The sequence below is a fragment of the Mollisia scopiformis genome (assembly GCF_001500285.1).
Source record: "Mollisia scopiformis unplaced genomic scaffold LY89scaffold_9, whole genome shotgun sequence".
Classification (NCBI taxonomy): Eukaryota; Fungi; Ascomycota; class Leotiomycetes; order Helotiales; family Mollisiaceae; genus Mollisia; species Mollisia scopiformis.
The window spans coordinates 520704-537283 of NW_017263589.1; the positions used below are offsets into that span (position 1 = coordinate 520704).

General features: G+C 48.8%; 5 protein-coding genes across 5 annotated transcripts; 3 read left to right on the plus strand and 2 right to left on the minus strand.

The window, feature by feature from the left end:
- Positions 1 to 1993: 1993 nt before the first annotated feature.
- On the plus strand, positions 1994 to 2539 carry LY89DRAFT_582648 (HET-domain-containing protein; the record flags this gene model as incomplete). The annotated part of the gene is made up of 1 exon (XM_018209175.1): positions 1994 to 2539. A coding segment is annotated over one exon (546 nt), but the record flags the coding sequence as incomplete, so codon positions are not given.
- Positions 2540 to 4135: 1596 nt separating this feature from the next.
- On the minus strand, positions 4136 to 8234 carry LY89DRAFT_582156 (putative ankyrin repeat protein; the record flags this gene model as incomplete). The annotated part of the gene is made up of 2 exons (XM_018209147.1): positions 4136 to 5493; positions 5543 to 8234. 2 exons carry the CDS (start codon positions 8232 to 8234, stop codon positions 4136 to 4138), a joined length of 4050 nt encoding a protein of 1349 aa, XP_018073003.1.
- A 1864-nt stretch (positions 8235 to 10098) lies between these two features.
- Positions 10099 to 10662, plus strand: LY89DRAFT_501180 (uncharacterized protein). Its single transcript, XM_018207963.1, has one exon. It carries the CDS (start codon positions 10270 to 10272, stop codon positions 10624 to 10626), a length of 357 nt encoding a protein of 118 aa, XP_018073004.1. The 5' UTR covers positions 10099 to 10269; the 3' UTR covers positions 10627 to 10662.
- LY89DRAFT_501176 (uncharacterized protein) lies at positions 10510 to 11901 on the plus strand. Its single transcript, XM_018207962.1, has 4 exons — positions 10510 to 10846; positions 10922 to 11667; positions 11738 to 11810; positions 11882 to 11901. Exons 1-3 carry the CDS (start codon positions 10721 to 10723, stop codon positions 11757 to 11759), a joined length of 894 nt encoding a protein of 297 aa, XP_018073005.1. The 5' UTR covers positions 10510 to 10720; the 3' UTR covers positions 11760 to 11810; positions 11882 to 11901.
- Positions 11902 to 13614: 1713 nt separating this feature from the next.
- LY89DRAFT_696167 (putative UbiE/COQ5 family methyltransferase) lies at positions 13615 to 14894 on the minus strand (the record flags this gene model as incomplete). The annotated part of the gene is made up of 3 exons (XM_018216809.1): positions 13615 to 13737; positions 13906 to 14357; positions 14414 to 14894. 3 exons carry the CDS (start codon positions 14892 to 14894, stop codon positions 13615 to 13617), a joined length of 1056 nt encoding a protein of 351 aa, XP_018073006.1.
- Positions 14895 to 16580: the final 1686 nt, after the last annotated feature.

The window sequence follows — 16580 nt, forward strand, 5'->3', positions numbered from 1 at the left end:
GACTCTCTAAACACACTGACTCTCTAAACACACTGACTCTCTAAACACACTGACTCTCTAAACACACTGACTCTCTAAACACACTGACTCTCATTTCTCAGCTCTTTGTGTACACCAGCTCTCCTGCACCAAATCACAGAAACGCTATAAAAAATGAAACGCAAAAGAAGTAAGAAAGAGCATTATCTTATTCTCAAAGGCTTAAAGCTATTCTAGCCTAATAAGAATACGCTCAGGTGCTCACAACCTGAGCAGCTTCCTAATTAATACCTCAGCAGCCCAAGCACCCTTTAAGCCAGCCTCATCCAGAACAAGACTTACCACATCCTCACATGTTTTCACGCCTCGAATGTTTAGCCAATCACACTTGATCCAATCTCTAATCTCGATTCTACCTCGTCACCTGACTCTCGGCTTTGCACGGAACTCTGTCACTGGTGGAGGAAGGCTGCGCTAAGTCAGCCTATTAACCTTCCCAGAGGGTGTATTGGTTCCCATTAATACGGAGGTTGGCTTAGTAATACTGCGCCCAGCTTGAGGGGCAATGGCCAAGCAACCAAGTTATTTCCATGCACCAGCGCTTACGACTTTTTCAATAGTACTCAGCCTTTTTTTTGCTTCATCAGCATCATTTTATCACCGCAGTCAAGCTATATCTAAGATCCTGTTTCATCCTATCTTAAGAGTTATCGAAACTCTACTGCCAATTATGAAGCGTCAAGCTCTCGAGCTGTTATCAAAAGAATTCAGTCACAGGTCTAGGCGTGGCACCAAGCACCCAAGTCCTATCGAGAATGGCCAGGGTGGAGAAGGTTCGAATACTTCATCAAAGGATCCTACCTCAAACGCTGTCTTCTGCAAGCTCTGCGCAAACCCGACCTTAGACGCTTTAAGAAGTGATGACGGCTATCCACATGTCGCAGATATTCGAGAACTACAAGGCCTGTCTGCTTGGTACTCTATTTGTAACCTGTTAAAACTCGGAATTCTCGAGACAGCTACTTCCCCTACAAAACCTCAGCGACGGACTCAGTACCACGCCAGCTCTTATTTTTGCACTTTTCTTCGGAAATGCCAGGCACTTTTGAGTGAGAGCAGGGGTAAAAACAAGGATTATGAGGAGAGTTTTGAGGATTCCACTTTAATGCAGGGTTTCTAAGAGCTGGTGCAAGGGAAAAGGAAGCTAAATAAGCTGAGAATGAGGCTCAGACGCTAAGTAAGCTAAGTAGCTGAGCTAGTAAGGGGGTCAGTCTCATGGTCTTCTCCCCTGACCAGGGCTAAGAGCACTTACTAGGGAGCCAGTCTCCACTCGCCAGGGGCTGGTGTCAATGCCGTCAGCACTTGACATGGGCTTGAGACCACTTGGTGACTTAAGGTCAAAGCTCTTAGTCTCTCTCCCTTGTTAGCTTAATTACCGAGTCTTTTGATGTTCTCCAAAGCTCGGTATATGAGCCATTTGATGAACTTCCACACCATAAAAGTGCACTCAAAAGCATTGGAATCAGTACTAAAAGTTTACTTTTGGTATAGCCATATTCCTCAAGTTAACAGGCGTGGAGAGAGAGAGAGAGATGATGGAAGAGGGTGATAAAGGGGAAGGCAAAGATGCTCCACATCTTATCTCTTGAGAGCACGGCAAACCGGCACATTATACTCGCTTAAGGTGTGCCATTTTGTCCCCTGCTACTACCTAATCGAATTGAGTTAGCTTGGGCGTGGTACTGAGTCCGTCGCTGAGGTTTTGTAGGGTTCCGGTACGAATGAAGACGTTTCCAACATGGAAGCTGCTCTAGAGTTACTCAAACCACTGGCAGAGAAACAGGGCATCATACTACGCAAGACCTGCCCTCTTGTGCTGAAGGTTTACTCAAGTCCCCTTGGTCATATCCGTGTGCATTACGGTACCGTTGGTGAGAGCGAAGAAACGGGTGATTCGCCCAAAGTTGCCATGGACCGAAGTCTAGGTCATCTCATTCTCCACCGAGATGGACACATGTCTCCTCCTCCTCTTCTACCCCGACTAGATGAAGAAGCTTTATTTAATTGGTATCTTGAGCGAATCAGGCATAACATCTTGGGGCATAGAGAGACCGACACTCAACATACAGTTCTTCCTAGCCGTGTCCTAGACTTAGAATGGGGACAATCTACATCTCTATCTCTCGAAGCAGATGTCCGTCTGATAGAAACTAGAGGCGAGAACGGAGAGTACGCCACATTAAGCTATTGTTGGGGTTCATATCGGGGGTGTATCACCGAGCAGGCGTCCTACAAGGATCGATCAGAATGCATCAAGTTCGCTGACCTTCCTAAACTGTTCCAAGAAGCAGTATATGTAACCCGAAAATTGAGGATCAAGTACCTTTGGATCGATGGCTTATGCATCATTCAAGACTCTGATGCAGATTGGCAAAAGGAGGCAGCGAAAATGGGAGAGATCTATCGAAATGGCCAAATCAGAATCGCAGCAACGGTTGCGAAGGATCCCACCGAAAGTTTCTACCCTCTAAAACTAATTGTTACTTCCGTTCGCACCAAACATATCAAAGATTATGACTTCTCGTCGAAACAGGACCAAGAATGCTTTTTAACCTTGCCAAAGCTCTACGTTCACGATGTGGATGCTGCTCGGCTTAACTCGCGTGCATGGGTGTTGCAGGAACGATTGCTGGCTCCAACAACACTTCACTTCTGTCGAAATCATATCTACTTTGAAAAGGGCGCTGAAATTCAGGGGGAAGATGGAGATTTCTCCACATTGAGTTGCATCGATAGATCAGGTGCTGGTCGTCAAAAGCTGATGCAATTACGTGGAATTTTGAGTGGAAGAAACTACGACGAAACATCTGATACCAGTGATTCATGGCTGAGAATTGCTGAGCTATACTCCAGATGCCATATAACGTACGCAACGGATAAGCTTATTGCCATCTCAGCTTTGATGAAGGACCGACAAATTCGAGGCAATTTTCTATATCATGAATCAAAGTTCTTCCTGGGAATGTGGGAAAGTACAATACATGAGGATTTGTTGTGGGTGCGTCAAGAAACTTCGGAGCTGAAGCCCTTGTCGGCACTGGGTTTACCATCGTGGGCTTGGATTAGTTATGAAGGCGCAATTGTGTTCTTGAAAGACCGGAGATCTCTTCGAGAACGCTCCACAGTGGTAACGGCGCCAGTACCAGAATTAGAGATTCTTCTCTTCACAGGCCCTTACGAAACAATTCAGCTTCCGTTGTCGGAACCGGTCTCACTAGTCACTCGCCTGAAATTGTGTAAGGTACCTAATGTGGGATCCAGAATATGCAGGATGGAGAGAGCTCGCAGCCACGAAGAAGCGCTTCCAAAGTCCCCTTTTCGTCACCACAAGGGCATCGCAAGCAAGCATATCCCATTATGTTCATGGAATGATTGTTTCGAGATCCTCGACGAGAATAAAGAACTTGTTGGTTTGTTCTCGCTAGATACTTCAGATGTCCCTCCAGAAACGCAGCTTTGGTGTGCCCGCGTTGCCACGATCCATGACGAATCATACCGTGGCTCCAACCCATTGTCGCGGTTAAATTATGCGTGGCAGGTTGACCAGATCGCTGCGATTTCTGGGATAGGGGTTGGGCTGGACTATGAAGAAACGCCAGAGTCACACATATTAGCTTATTGCTTGATACTTATCACAGCTGGCGCCCAAGGACGCCAATATCAGAGAATTGGTATGGCGGAAGTCAAGTGCGAGTGGATTTCTCAAGCTCCCAATGCTATTATTTCAATATTGTAAAGTTTACTACCGAGGATAAAAAGAAGTAATGTACTCGGAGCGGCCCCAAGGAGCCAAATCAGTCCTCGAAGATACCCAAAATAGCTCCTGAACATATGCTATTCGTGAATAGTGGAGATCTTGTTTATAGATCGTAATTGTTTGAGTGTAGACTAAAACAGGTACATCTGAAGATATTAAGAGTTCATATTCTCTCTTCTCTTTATTGTAATTCGCGGATACATGTTATGAATAGTGTTTTTCGAAGAGTCATAAAATGAATTTATAATATATCATTACATCTCCTGCCTGCTTTATAAACAGAAAACTCCCTCTCCCCATCCATCCACTGCAACCCAACTCCCCAACCAGTACAAACCCCTAATTCGGCACCTCAGAAATAAACCCAATCTGCCTCTGCCCGGGATACCCACCACTTTGCCCACTCACACTCCCTCTTATACTACTCGCAAAACTCTGCTGCTGCCCCAACAACTGTTTCTGCATCTTCAACCGCGCCACCTCCCTCTCATGCTCCTTCATATTCACCCGACTCAGACTCTCGGCCCCCTGCTCCTCAATCATCAACCTGCCTCTCAGCCCGCCATTCTCCAGCTCGATCTTCTTATCCAAATACTCAATCTGCATCATATTCCGACTGCGATCCTGCTCCGCCGCCTCCTCCTTGATGCGTCGCGCAACCGAAATCTGCACGTCGCCCAGCTGCCTCTGATGTCGGATATCCTGCACCCTGGCCTCCTCCTGTAGGCGTGCCGCCTGATTCCACGCATCCTCGCTAATCTGAAGTTGCGTGATCGAAGCCGCTTCCAGCAATTCCTTCTCCACGCGAGCTTTCTCTTGCATGCGCGCATACTCGCCTCTTGCTGCGATCTGCAAGACCTCGACGTCGCCTTCGGCGGCCATCTTCTTCAGTCTCAGCGCGTAGGCGGCCTCCTCGCGCATCTCGGCTTGTCGCTTCAAGCGCGCTTTTTGCCGGATCACTTCTTCTTCGATGTGTGGCGGCCCGTTGCAGTAGTCGTCCGGCTGCGCGGCCATGATATCGGTGGCCCAGAAGCGGTCCGTGGCCTGCTTTTTGCGGAGCAGGGCCAGGATTTCGGGTTTTTGATGGGGAGGCCCGAGGAAGAGGTCCTTTTCGACGTATTTGGTGAGCGAATAAGTGTAGTCTTTGGCGACGTAGAGGAACGCGTCGTCGTTGACGTGCTCCCAGAGGATTTTCAGCATGGCGGTGAGGATCAGGACGGGGTTCGAGGAGTCGAGGGCGTAGTGGAAGATGGTTTTGCCGGAGACGTTGCGGAGGGTGATTTTGGCGTTGTTGATGATGAGGAATTGAATGGCTTTTTCGAGTTGTTTGACGGTGGGGTCGTGGTCGACGGCTTTCAGGCAGAGCTCGGCGAGGGCGCTGCGCCCGTCGTGGCGGTCGCTGGGGTAGTTGGGTTTGTGTCTGTATTGGACGAGGATGCGCATTTTGTCCATTTTTAGTTCTCGTGTGACGTCGTGAAGACTCCCGTCGTCCACTTCGGCGTCTGATTTGAGTAGGCATTCCATGAGAGCTATGTTGTTCATCGAGCTTGCTAGTGCAAGTGGAGTAATGCCTTCTGAGTCTTCAATGGAAACATTGACACCGCGGTCGATAAGTTTCGAGACGATTTCCACCCGCTGATTTCTGATTGCCAGCCAAAGTGGGCTCACTCCAGTCTTGGAAGTGTAATTAACATTGGCTATTAAAGTTAGCTTATGAACGAAACTTCTCAGAAGTACTTTGCTTACCTCCTGCATCAATCAGCATCTCAATCACGGAAGTCGATATCCTCTTCTCCGGCTGCTCAAGAGCCCAACAAAGAATCGGCCAACGCTCAGGTCCGAGATCCTCCTCACTTGCGCAGAATTGCCACTGATTTGCCGTATACCCCATTTCAAGCAGGTAACTCAGAATTTGCGTATCTCTAGGAAATCTCTGTAAAGCTAAGAATAGAACTGGTTCCAGATTCTCGTCAGGGTGTCTAAACATGACGTCCAAGCTTTCTCCATCATCGTCGAAAGATTCGACGAAGGCTGCGAGGGTTGTCAGAAGATTAGCTTTATCTTCACAAACTGAGAAGATGTATGGTAGTGCCATTGCTTTGCTCTCTGGACTGGCTCTGGGTAGCAATTTTGTTACGAGAGGCATGTTTGCCTGCAGAGTTGCTCGTTGTAATGCGAGTCCACGTTGATAGTTGACATCGGCACCATGTTTCAGGCAGGCATCTATAAAATCGTTTGCGAGCGTCTCTGTTTCTTCCGTGATGTTTTCAAGCGAAGCAACTGCTTGGTAAAGTGCCTCGGCCACCCCTGGACCCGACGCTCCTTTGTCGAGTAAAAGCTTTACTACAGTAAGACCGGTCGCAGATCGCCAAAGTTCGTCGTTGATGATAACTGCTTCAAAAGCAACCGAGATATAGTCGGCAGCCTTGGGAGAGTTCACAAGCATTGTCAAAGTGCGGAGATCAAGAGCTTGTGCTGCGTGCGCCAGTGCTTGTCCCTCATCGAAGATACCTCTAGCTAGAAGCATCTTGATCATTTGTCGATCTGATGGGACTTCCATTGTCGCTACAGTGAGACTCCTCGTCACGTCGGTATCGATCTCCTTTCCAGCTTTCAGTAGTCGTTCGATGACTTGGATGTGCTGTTCTTTCGAAAGTGTCGAAGCTGCTGTATATGCTCGTCCTAGTACTGCTTGTGATAGTGATCGCTCCAAGAGTAAATCCAGAGTCTGAAGCATAGCTGAACCTGCCGCCGTCACAATCGCTTCGCCCTCTTTCCATTCAACTGAAGCTCCATTCTTACACAATAGCTCAGTCATTCTCAGGCTCGAGTCTCCTTGCTTGACAGTCTCGATAAGCGCATCATCAACAGCCTCTCCACGCATGCCAGCTTCCAGAAGAACCTGCAAAATCTGGAAGTATGTTTCCCCTCTCAAAGATAAAGCACCGCCAAAACCTACAAACAAGGTTGGTAGCGATGGTTTCGAGGAAACAAGCAGTTTTAAGAGCTCAACGTTGCCAGCCCTTGCAGCCGAACACACTGCTTCGCCACCCTTGTACTCCACCGAGCCACCATTTTGGAGCAAAATTTCTGACAGTTGGAAGTCTTCAAGCTTGACCGCATCAACGAGAGCATTCGACACGATGTCTCGATCAATTCCTGCTTTCAACAATCTCTTTGCCATACTGCATCGTTCTTCTCTATTCTCTGACTTCATAGCCTCCTGGAAGGCGATTGCCCTCGTCGCAGCAGATGCAGCCGATGTGCGAGAATTGAGTAGAAGATCTTCGGCTTCGACGAAGCCACTTTGAACAGCTAATTTCAGTGCCTCACCGTCATTATAATTGATATCAGCGTGTGGCAGTACCAATCGTAGAAGTGAAATAGCGGCAGGTCCTTCTTCGACAATCGCGCAGAGTGCTTTATTGATTTCTTCCCCAACAGCTCCAGCTCGTAGCAATTTCTCGCACAACAGGAGTCTTGTCGGGTCCTTCATACCAAGAGCAACCGGAAACGTGAGTGAGAGAGACTTGACACTTGGTCTCTTTGAGAGCAAGAGGTCGGTGAGATTCGGGTCGCTCACAGCCAAGCGAAGTGGCATGCCATCTTCTGCATTCACGTCGGCACCTACGTCGAGGAGGATCGCTATGACTGGCGAGTATTGGCCCGATTTCAGGGCAGAATCAATTTCCTGGATGAGAGCTTTGTTGATCGCTTCTTGAGGTCGTACTTTCCACAGAAGGGCTTTGACCTTTTTATGTCGATTGACATCGGTAAGTGGAAGATTGATGGCACATTCCAGAGCCTTTTCGATGGTAGCCGAGGATGGGAGAAAAGTTCCAGAATTCAAGAGAATCTGGAGTACAGTGAAATTGGGATTCTTGGTAGCTAGCAGTACTGCAAGTCCGTCTTCGAAGTTGAGATTTGCCTTGCCTTGTCGACAAAGCAAGTCTAGTAGGTCCATGTCATCAGGACAATTCTTCAGAATATCAATAACTGCTTGAGACACTTCCGGAACTTCCGGGTTAGATATAGTGGCAGGGCCAAGAAGTCTTTTGATGATATTGAATCTTGCCGCAGTCATTGGAAGTTTCATGGCAGTCGTGATTCTCTTGGCGCATATTGAGGCTGGAATGTTGCCGGTAAGTAAGATGTCGAGGATTTTGGTAGAGCCTTGAGAAATTGCCGCAAGTAGCGTTTCTTCGGTGACATTTGCTTCGAATTGGACAAGTACTTCAATGAGACGATGGGCTTTGCGATGAGACAGAACCGCCGCATGAAGTGCTTCGTCTACCTCTGGGCCCGCAGCACCACCTCGGAGCAATGTTTGCACGACCAAGAAATGATCATCTCCGCTAATGTTTGGAGGAATAGCCGCGAACGCTTGCGCAAGCGAGAACTTGGAAGGGTCTCCTTCCAGTGCTAAAAGCTTGACCATTTGAATATTGTTTCGGCTGACAGCTGCCTTCAAACAGCGCCCTCCATTGTAATTGACCGAGCAAACTGGAGCCCCATTGTTGTGGCCGTGGGTAATCAAGAGTTGTGCAACATCGAGGTCGTTAGCATCAGCTGCTTGTATCAGCTGCTCACTGCAATAAGGACCAGAGGCTCCATTGATCAGTAGCTTTGAAAGAATGGCGACCTTGTCCATCGGGGGAATCTTGGCAGGAATGTGACGGACAAGTTCTGATGCTATCTCAGGTTTCAAATCTTGACCTTGAAGGAGTGTCCCCATGAGATCAGATCGATTCCGTTGAATAGCGTGTCCGACGGCACATGCATTGTCATAGTTGATGTCTACCTGATGTGACAAGAGCAGCGACATCATGTCAGTGTTGGCAAGGAATGTAGCTCTCATAAGACCTTGACTAGCAGCATCTCCCATAGGTCCTCCACATAATAAAGCTTCCATGAGGAGATATCGTCCATCCGGCGAAGGAGCCGGGGTCGATGGTTGGGAAAATAACGATTTTAGTGCGTTATTCAAGGATAGTCCTGATGGAGGCTTTTTGGCGGAAATTATTGCTGTAGCAAGATCTACTTTCTCCGCCTCGACTGCTCGCATGAGAGCTGATGCGCCATCATGATCTGTATTGGTCTCAGCCCAGGCAAGAAGCAATAGGCAAAAAAGTGCTCCCCTAGGGGCTGAAGCGGCTGGGAGAAGAGCTTGGTCGAGACACAGTTGAGATACTCTTTTCTTCGACCGTAATAAGATTTCAAGGAGCGGATAATCGCCGTGCTTCACAACATTGAGGAATGCCGGCTCGAACATTGCTGGATTTGCACCTTTGAAACATAAGCGAGTTGGACGACGATAAAATTTAACTGCACCAACATACCATATCTGATCAGCAATTCGATTATACCCATATCTCTCTTCCCCAGAGCAACATCAAGTCCCTCATTCAAGCTTTGCTCATCAGCAAGCGGCGCGAGGAGATGGACAAGATCCTGCCGACTGATTCCGGCGGCCCAAGATAGCAAGCGACCCCTTTCATCCTGCCCCTCTTTCCCTCGAACTCGCTTCAGCGCACTGGTACTTCCTCTCTTCGAAAAATTGATATCACCATCGATGGCTTTGAATCTCTTAAGAAGCACCTCGAGGACACCTGCTTGACCATTCTCTTCCACCACCCTGACCATAGCATGGTACAAATCTCCATAGCTGTACGCTGTTTGCCTGGAATTCCTCGTCAAAGCCGAAGTAATCCGTCGACCTTGCTGCCTACTCGCACTCTCTTCTATCCTCAACTGTCCCAAGATGGCATCGGCTTTCCTCTCATCATCCGGGACCATGAAGGTTGGCGGCTGGTTAGGAGGCAGTAGCGGGGTCTCATCGAAGTTGTCGAGCACCGCTCCGACCTCCCGAGCGATGTCTTGGAGCCGCTGCGCTCTCTTTGCGGCCGGTTGACGACTCATCGTGATATCAATCGAGGAGTATGGATTGCTTCAGCTCGTTCATATACCGAAAATTGCGACCATCGGAAGTGAGACAAGGCTGGCAGTCTCAGCCTCAAGCCACCCTCCACGTGCGGTATAAGTTATCTCGGGTCTAGTGATCTGTACTCGACGATGTAAGTCACATCTCACGCAGTTGCCATGAATGATGCGCCCGAGAGAAGCTTCTGATACATAGATAAGGAAGATCAGAGTTTAAGGTTGATAGCGGCGACGTCGGGAGCAGCATAGTGTTCCTGAGGAGGCGGCAGGGAGGGAGGCTTAACCTATTTGACAACCCACACCACCACTACACTGACCGGGCGGAGCAAAGAGAGCCTCTTGGGGAAGCCATGAACTGATCTCCCCTTCCCCCCACTGGATCTTCAGCATCCTTTCAATCTGCACCGGCTGCACCTTACGTGGCCCGCATATTGTTCCCTGAAACCAGCATTGAGATTGGTTGACGGCGCCTCGGCAGCCTTAACCTTAGACATTGCGAGGCAGAAGGATCGCGAGCAGACGCGAGTGTTTCAATGGCCACCCAGCATAGCCTCATTCTGATCGCCGTCATCGTGCTAACTTTCTCCATCAGTCAGCACTTTATATCGAAGCATGTGAAGAGAATATCACAGCGAATTCAATGCAATTCAAGTTGGTTGCAATTATACATGAAATTCTTTGTGTTTTGTGGGCCATCTCATCTCTGTCGGTGTGATGGACCTATTCTTGGTCCGACGTTGCATTTGGGGGCTTTTGGGCTTAAGGTTAATGGCTTGAGGCTGTGCCAGCGTGCAGCCGCAGCCTGGTCTGAGATATTGATGCCAGCAGTGGGCAGCATCACGATGATGATCAACGAGCCGCATATGCATAACCGCCAGCCTTGCCTCTGATCCATCTGAACATTTCCTCCATCATGAGCGAGCCTTGAAGTCTCAAGTCTCAAGCAAACAATGCCATTAAAGTCACCGTCGCGGTCCGATCACGATGGGTACCGCTACCTCAGTCTTGGAATGCCAGACTCGGTATGAGTGGCTAGGACCCATCAACTGTACGCTGGACTCGGTACCTTTTGGGCAGTTCGGCTCAAATGCCTCGATTACGGGGATTGGGGTATGTTTGCTCACCACAATGTTTGTGTTTGCACAAGACAGGCGCAAGTGCTGACCAAGGTGTTTGTACCCGCAGACCGATATCTCCTTCGTCCTGACGGCGGGACTCTCCCTCATTACATGCCTCCTCGTCCAAGTCTGGTGCGATCGTTTACGGCATCACTCATGGCGAAAACTACTCGAGCCTCTCGTTGTGAGCTTCGGTGACCAGCAACTTTTGCGTGGTCTCTCGCTCTCTATCGCGACCCTCTTCTTCTCCTCTGCCTGCACCATCGACGCCTACCGCTACAATGTCCTAGCATACCTCTTGATGATGGCCATCGTCTCCCACATGTCCTCCGTTCTCGTCCTTCGAAGCTACGTCAACGGCCAAATCGTGCTCTCCTGCGTGCGTTTCGTTCTCGTCGCCGCACAGATGATCTTCGCCGGCTACCTCTACAGCAGCCGCGTCTCCAACACCTTCCCGACCGGCATCCCCAGCCCCAACTCCGGCCACAACACCACCATGGTGCTCCCCGCCGTCTGTTTCGAGCACCCATTCTCAGAGCCCTATTCAGCACTCGAAGATATCCCCAAATCGCACACCAAGGACTCGGCTGCCCTGACGATGTATATCATGCTCTTCGTCTTCTACGGCATCAACCTGATCATCACGGCCGCGCACGTAATCACGTACCTCCGTTTCCCGCAATGGACGTGGGAGAGACAGCATCAGAAAGAGGAGCGCGCGGCGGCCGGGTCGTGGTGGTGGTGGATGGGCAGTTTACGGGGTCTGGTCCTGCTCGGCGCTATGATCATGTACATCTGGGCCGTGATCAAAATGTACGAGCTCAAGTCCTGGATGACACATAGTGGGTGGTTAACCGGTGTTAATCTGCAAAACGATAATCAGTGGACGTTTGGACAGTTGTTGAGTACATTGCTATTAGCAGCCGCCCCACTATCCGTACTCGAGGCTTGGAGCGGTTCGTCCCGTCCCCTCTTCTACCCTTCTCACCCCTTACCATCAAAATGGAATTAAACTAATAACACATAGACTTCAAAACCGAGCGAGCAAAAGAACACCGGGCAAACCTGGATGCCGAATCCCCTCGACCCGAGGACCCTCCCAGCGCAAGCGAAGACCGCTACCCCTTTACCCCCAGCACACCCAGCTTCAGCTCGCAAGCCGGCTTACTAGGCACAAACTCCAACTCCAATCCACGGCTCCAGCCAGAATACAACGCGAGACGACTATCCGGGTACTCAGGTCGGTCGATGTATAGCACGGGCCCGCCGTCGTATTCGGATGATATTGAGATGGAGACGCCGTTCATACCGATGGCGCCCGCTAGGGCGTCCGTTCCGAGTTATAGGGGGGATTAGGTTGTTTACTTCGGGTTTGGCGTTAGGGTGGTGTTTAGACTATTTCAGGTGGGTTCTGTATGATGATTTATGATGGATTGATAAAGGAAAGTAAAGCTTCAAGATAAAGCTACTTTGCTTTTCGCAGGAAAGACATCAGGATACGATATATATAGATGGCATAAGCCCTACAATACAAACACGACTTACAAAAAAACCAACCTCCTTTTGCCAGTACATATCACAACTCTATTCCCATGACCGACATTCAAGTTCCCCATAAATTCTCAATCACGCTTAGACCATAAAACTACTCTTCGTCCTATGGCCGCAAACCATCAATAACCCAACATGATCGCAGTGAATAACCAAAAAAGGCAACGCGAAAAAAGTAACACCCTACATTTACTACATTTCCCACCACACCATCCCATCCATACTCATTGCTTTTTAAAGTCCTTCACATGTGATCCGTTCCGGTACTAATATTGGGCTGTTGCCATTGGCAATCAGGTTTGCGGCTGAGGTCGTGGCTGCCTCCTAGCCCCAGATGGATGAAGCGAGGCGTGCAATCGAAGTATAAGAATATCGCGCCTCTTCTTTTAATATTCGTCCGCAGCCTGACTATTTTTCTTGTCATCAACTGCTAAGTATGGTTCTCTGATAGACGGTAACCGAGCGCCTAAGCCAGCAGTGCCGTACAATGTCGCTGTCGGGATCCGGAACCACGACATTATTCGCGACTCGGACACAGCTCTCGAACTTCTCGTCCAGTTCAGGTAAGCCAAACATAATAGCTGTTCTCGAAGATTGAGAGTGACTGCCAATTTTAGTGCCGTTTTCCAACTCGGGAGCGAGCCCTGTTCTACCAACTAATGCTATAATCGGAGCGGCCGTTGGCGGTATCGTCGTTGTGATTGCTATTATTTGCATGGTGCTTGTCTGCTATCAGCGAAGAAAGAGGAAGGCTATATACCCTAAAAAAGAGAAAGCCCCAAGAGGGAAAAATAATACACCAGGTAGTTGTTAATCATCTCCTGCCGAATGAATACCTTATGCCTTTCTAATGGCCAGTTGTAGGTCCATAATGGGTAACTTTACGGCATTCCAAGATACTGAGTGCGCCTATCCTATGAGCGGACAATACGGACGAGCTCCAAGAGCCCTATATTACTTCTTGCTCACATTCATCGTTTTACGACAACGGCAGAACTGGCTGGTAGCTGGAGCTGCAGCATCCTGCCTCATTACCGGCGGATCCGCCTCTATCCACGCTTTCATGCTGACGTCCATACTGTCTCTCGGGAAGACATCAACTCCTAATAGAGTTGTCCAGCTTCTGACTCTACTTGGACTTTAGTAGTTTTGAGATTAGATATAGTCCCCAACGAACTTCCTACCTCCATTTGCTTATCAGATGATATTCTAGAGTCCAACTGATGTGATATACTCAATTTGCCAAATTTTATACTCGTATTTTTGGTCTGCAAATTCAACCTTTGGGGAACATTCTGCGTCGCTAAGTGCTGACGCTCTTTCCGTACGACACTGAATACACAGAGACAGCGAGACTTCACCAAAACAAACAATCTATTGGAAAGCAACAAACCCCAGTAAAGACAAAACATGACCAGCACGTCCATCCACCCCCTTTATCCCCTATCCCCTGCCCAATCAAAACTCCTTCCCAGAATCATGACCCTCCTCATCACCCACACCCGGCCGTCTCGCCGTCCCCAAAATACAAACCTTCTCAATACTAAACGGCCTCCCCCTCCCGTATTTCCTCTCCATAAACCCCACCACCGCATCCCTCAGCAACGGCTTACACCTCTTCCTCTCCCCTTCCGTCCAATACCGATCCGCCACCCACTCGATAAACGCATCATACACCTCGTAGAAATCCTCTGCATCTTTCAGCGGGATCATGATAATCTTCGTCTGGACATCAATATCGACGAAGCCTCTTCGGTGCAACATCGATTTCACGTAATGGGGATCCTCCCACGGGCCTTGAGCCCAGGAATTGGTTAGTTCGAGGGATGTTTGCGGCCAGTTGGGAAGGCCGGGCAGTTGAGCGACGGCGTCGCGGACGTCGAGGATCCAGTTCTCTGTGTACCAGACCGAGAGGGCGAATGTACCGCCTGGTTTGAGGACGCGGTAACAATCTATGCATCCATTAATTTTCCATTTCTTTATAGGAGAGAGGGAGAGAAATAGGTACCTTGCAAAGCAGCCTGCGAATCCGGGATAATCATCAACCCCTGAGCGCACACCACATGATCAAAACTCATATCCGGCTCCCCATTCCTCTCCGCGTTCATCTGCCTCGTCACCGTATTCCGCCAGCCCATCCGCTGGATCCGCTTATCGAGGTACTCGAGCTGGCCCGCTGAAAAGTCTCCACACACCAGATCGACTTTGTCTTCTAGCCCTTGCTGTTGAAGCAAGACTTGCAGCTCGTGAGTCGTGACTCCGGAGCCGCAGCAGAGGTCTAGCATGCGGAGGTTGCGGTTTTCGGAAGGGAGAGAGAGTTTGTCGAAGTTGGCCATGCGGAGGAGAGGCATGGAGAAGGGGCCTGTGTGGACTTCGCCTTTGGCGTAGAGGGCGCCGACTTCTTCGCGGAGCCAGAGGGGGCCTGCGAAGCGGGTCTCGGAGGCGAGCTCTGCGAGCTTCTTAGTTGATTCTGTGTTGTTGTGGGACATTTTGGTGGGAGACATTGGGAATTTGGGAGACTGTATTGTGGTGGTTTCTGTTTGGATTGCCATCTTGATGGAAAAGTAGTGTGTGGATTGTAAGGATTGGGAATGGAGAGGAGAATGTATCTTGGTGCTTATTCTGGAAGAGTGTGTAGAAATCTCGTTCTTATATTGAAAGGCAATAGCAACTTTACTCGTTGAAACATTCTCGCAAAGGAGATTTCAAAGTGTGAATTTGGTTTGGTGGAGAGCAATGGAGGGCCATCAGTGCTAAATCGAGTCTTGCGAAGTGCTTTCGTAGATATGAACGGTTTTTCTCGCATCGAGAACGAGAAGATCCTATGCCTGTGGCCCACGAAATGCTTTCCTAGTGGTGACATCGAAATAATATGCTCCAACTTTGCTATTCTGTGGGTATTGGCAGCATATCTTCAAACCTCATCTTTGCGAAAGTCAAAGTCTTGGCTTCATGCTATGGTAAGTCACGCTGAATTTGGGAATATACTGTCTCGTATACGCATCGAGAAGGCTTGATATTGATCACTACCACAGCCAGAAACTTTGTCGATTCTTCTTAATAGGGCTTACCGTATCGTCTGATTATCCTGTTTGCGATTTATAGTGTTTCAAATCTGGGCCAAGAAATGTTGACAACCCCGGAGTTTGAGAATGTGCCAATGTGCGGATCGACCAATCCTATGTATTTGCGCTCAGCTTGAAGTGTGCCAGAGATGTCTAAGCTAGGAGATCAGATGAACTTTCACTCTAGGGTCAATGGCCGAAACAGAGGCAGTGAATTTTATTTTGGGAGGGACGTGAATGTGCAGGCAAGCGTGAGTCTTATACTTCCGGCGCATCACGCCGAGAGCTTCGTGAAATCTGATCCGTAAACTCTATCAAAACCTTTTCCAAGGCAATACTATAGTGAATTCCCGATCGTTGATGTTTTGAACAGTACCTAGAGTTGGACTCAAGCGGTTGAAAGCGTGATACCGAAGAAAGATTTTCGTCGCTCGTTTGACTTGAGTGTTGACCGTCGCATGTGGATATTTCAGTCAAGCATTGCGCCACGAACAATGACGTGGATTTGATTGGAGTCCAAGCACCTGATGCCGCAATCTATGATCTCGAGATAACTATCACTTAATACATGTATTCCACAGCATAGTACAGCGTGGACAGCTGTGGGGTAAAGGAATGATTGCGAGTCATTAAGCAGTGCAGCAGAAACCATGCTAGAAACAAGTCGCAATGGGTAACACGAAATGAAGCACGTACGCTTAATCCATAGCCAACTCTGTTTCTTTTCACAATCTGTTGACAAGTAACTCGAAATTCCAATAGCAGATATGCAGATCCAGGAGTAAAAAGGTGACTGGACAAATCCGCCAAGACTTCAGCGCCCAGGTAAGTTCCGCATTCGTTTCCTTGAAACCAAAGTAACGGGCTCAGCCCTATCATAGTAGTTGCTGAAATCGAATCAAACAAACCATGATCGTGAAGTTGTAACCTCTCGCCTTGCGATGCGAAAGTATGTCGTGACACTTGCCTCGTTTCAGATCTAGCTTTGCGGGGAGTTTGTATGTTGATGCCACTTGAGCTCCATGCAGCCAAGAACGCTAAACCAGGGGACCAATAATATGATGCGTTGCGAGAAAGGACGAAAGGTGGCGGAAATGACATTGAATGGCT

Coding starts and splice junctions, on each gene's coding strand:
- LY89DRAFT_501180 (XM_018207963.1), top strand. CDS start 10,270: ATGGCCACCCAGCATAGCCTCATTCTGATCGCCGTCATCGTGCTAACT.
- LY89DRAFT_501176 (XM_018207962.1), top strand. CDS start 10,721: ATGGGTACCGCTACCTCAGTCTTGGAATGCCAGACTCGGTATGAGTGG. Junction 10,847..10,921: donor CCTCGATTACGGGGATTGGG/GTATGTTTGCTC, acceptor TTGTACCCGCAG/ACCGATATCTCCTTCGTCCT. Junction 11,668..11,737: donor ATCTGGGCCGTGATCAAAAT/GTACGAGCTCAA, acceptor AACGATAATCAG/TGGACGTTTGGACAGTTGTT.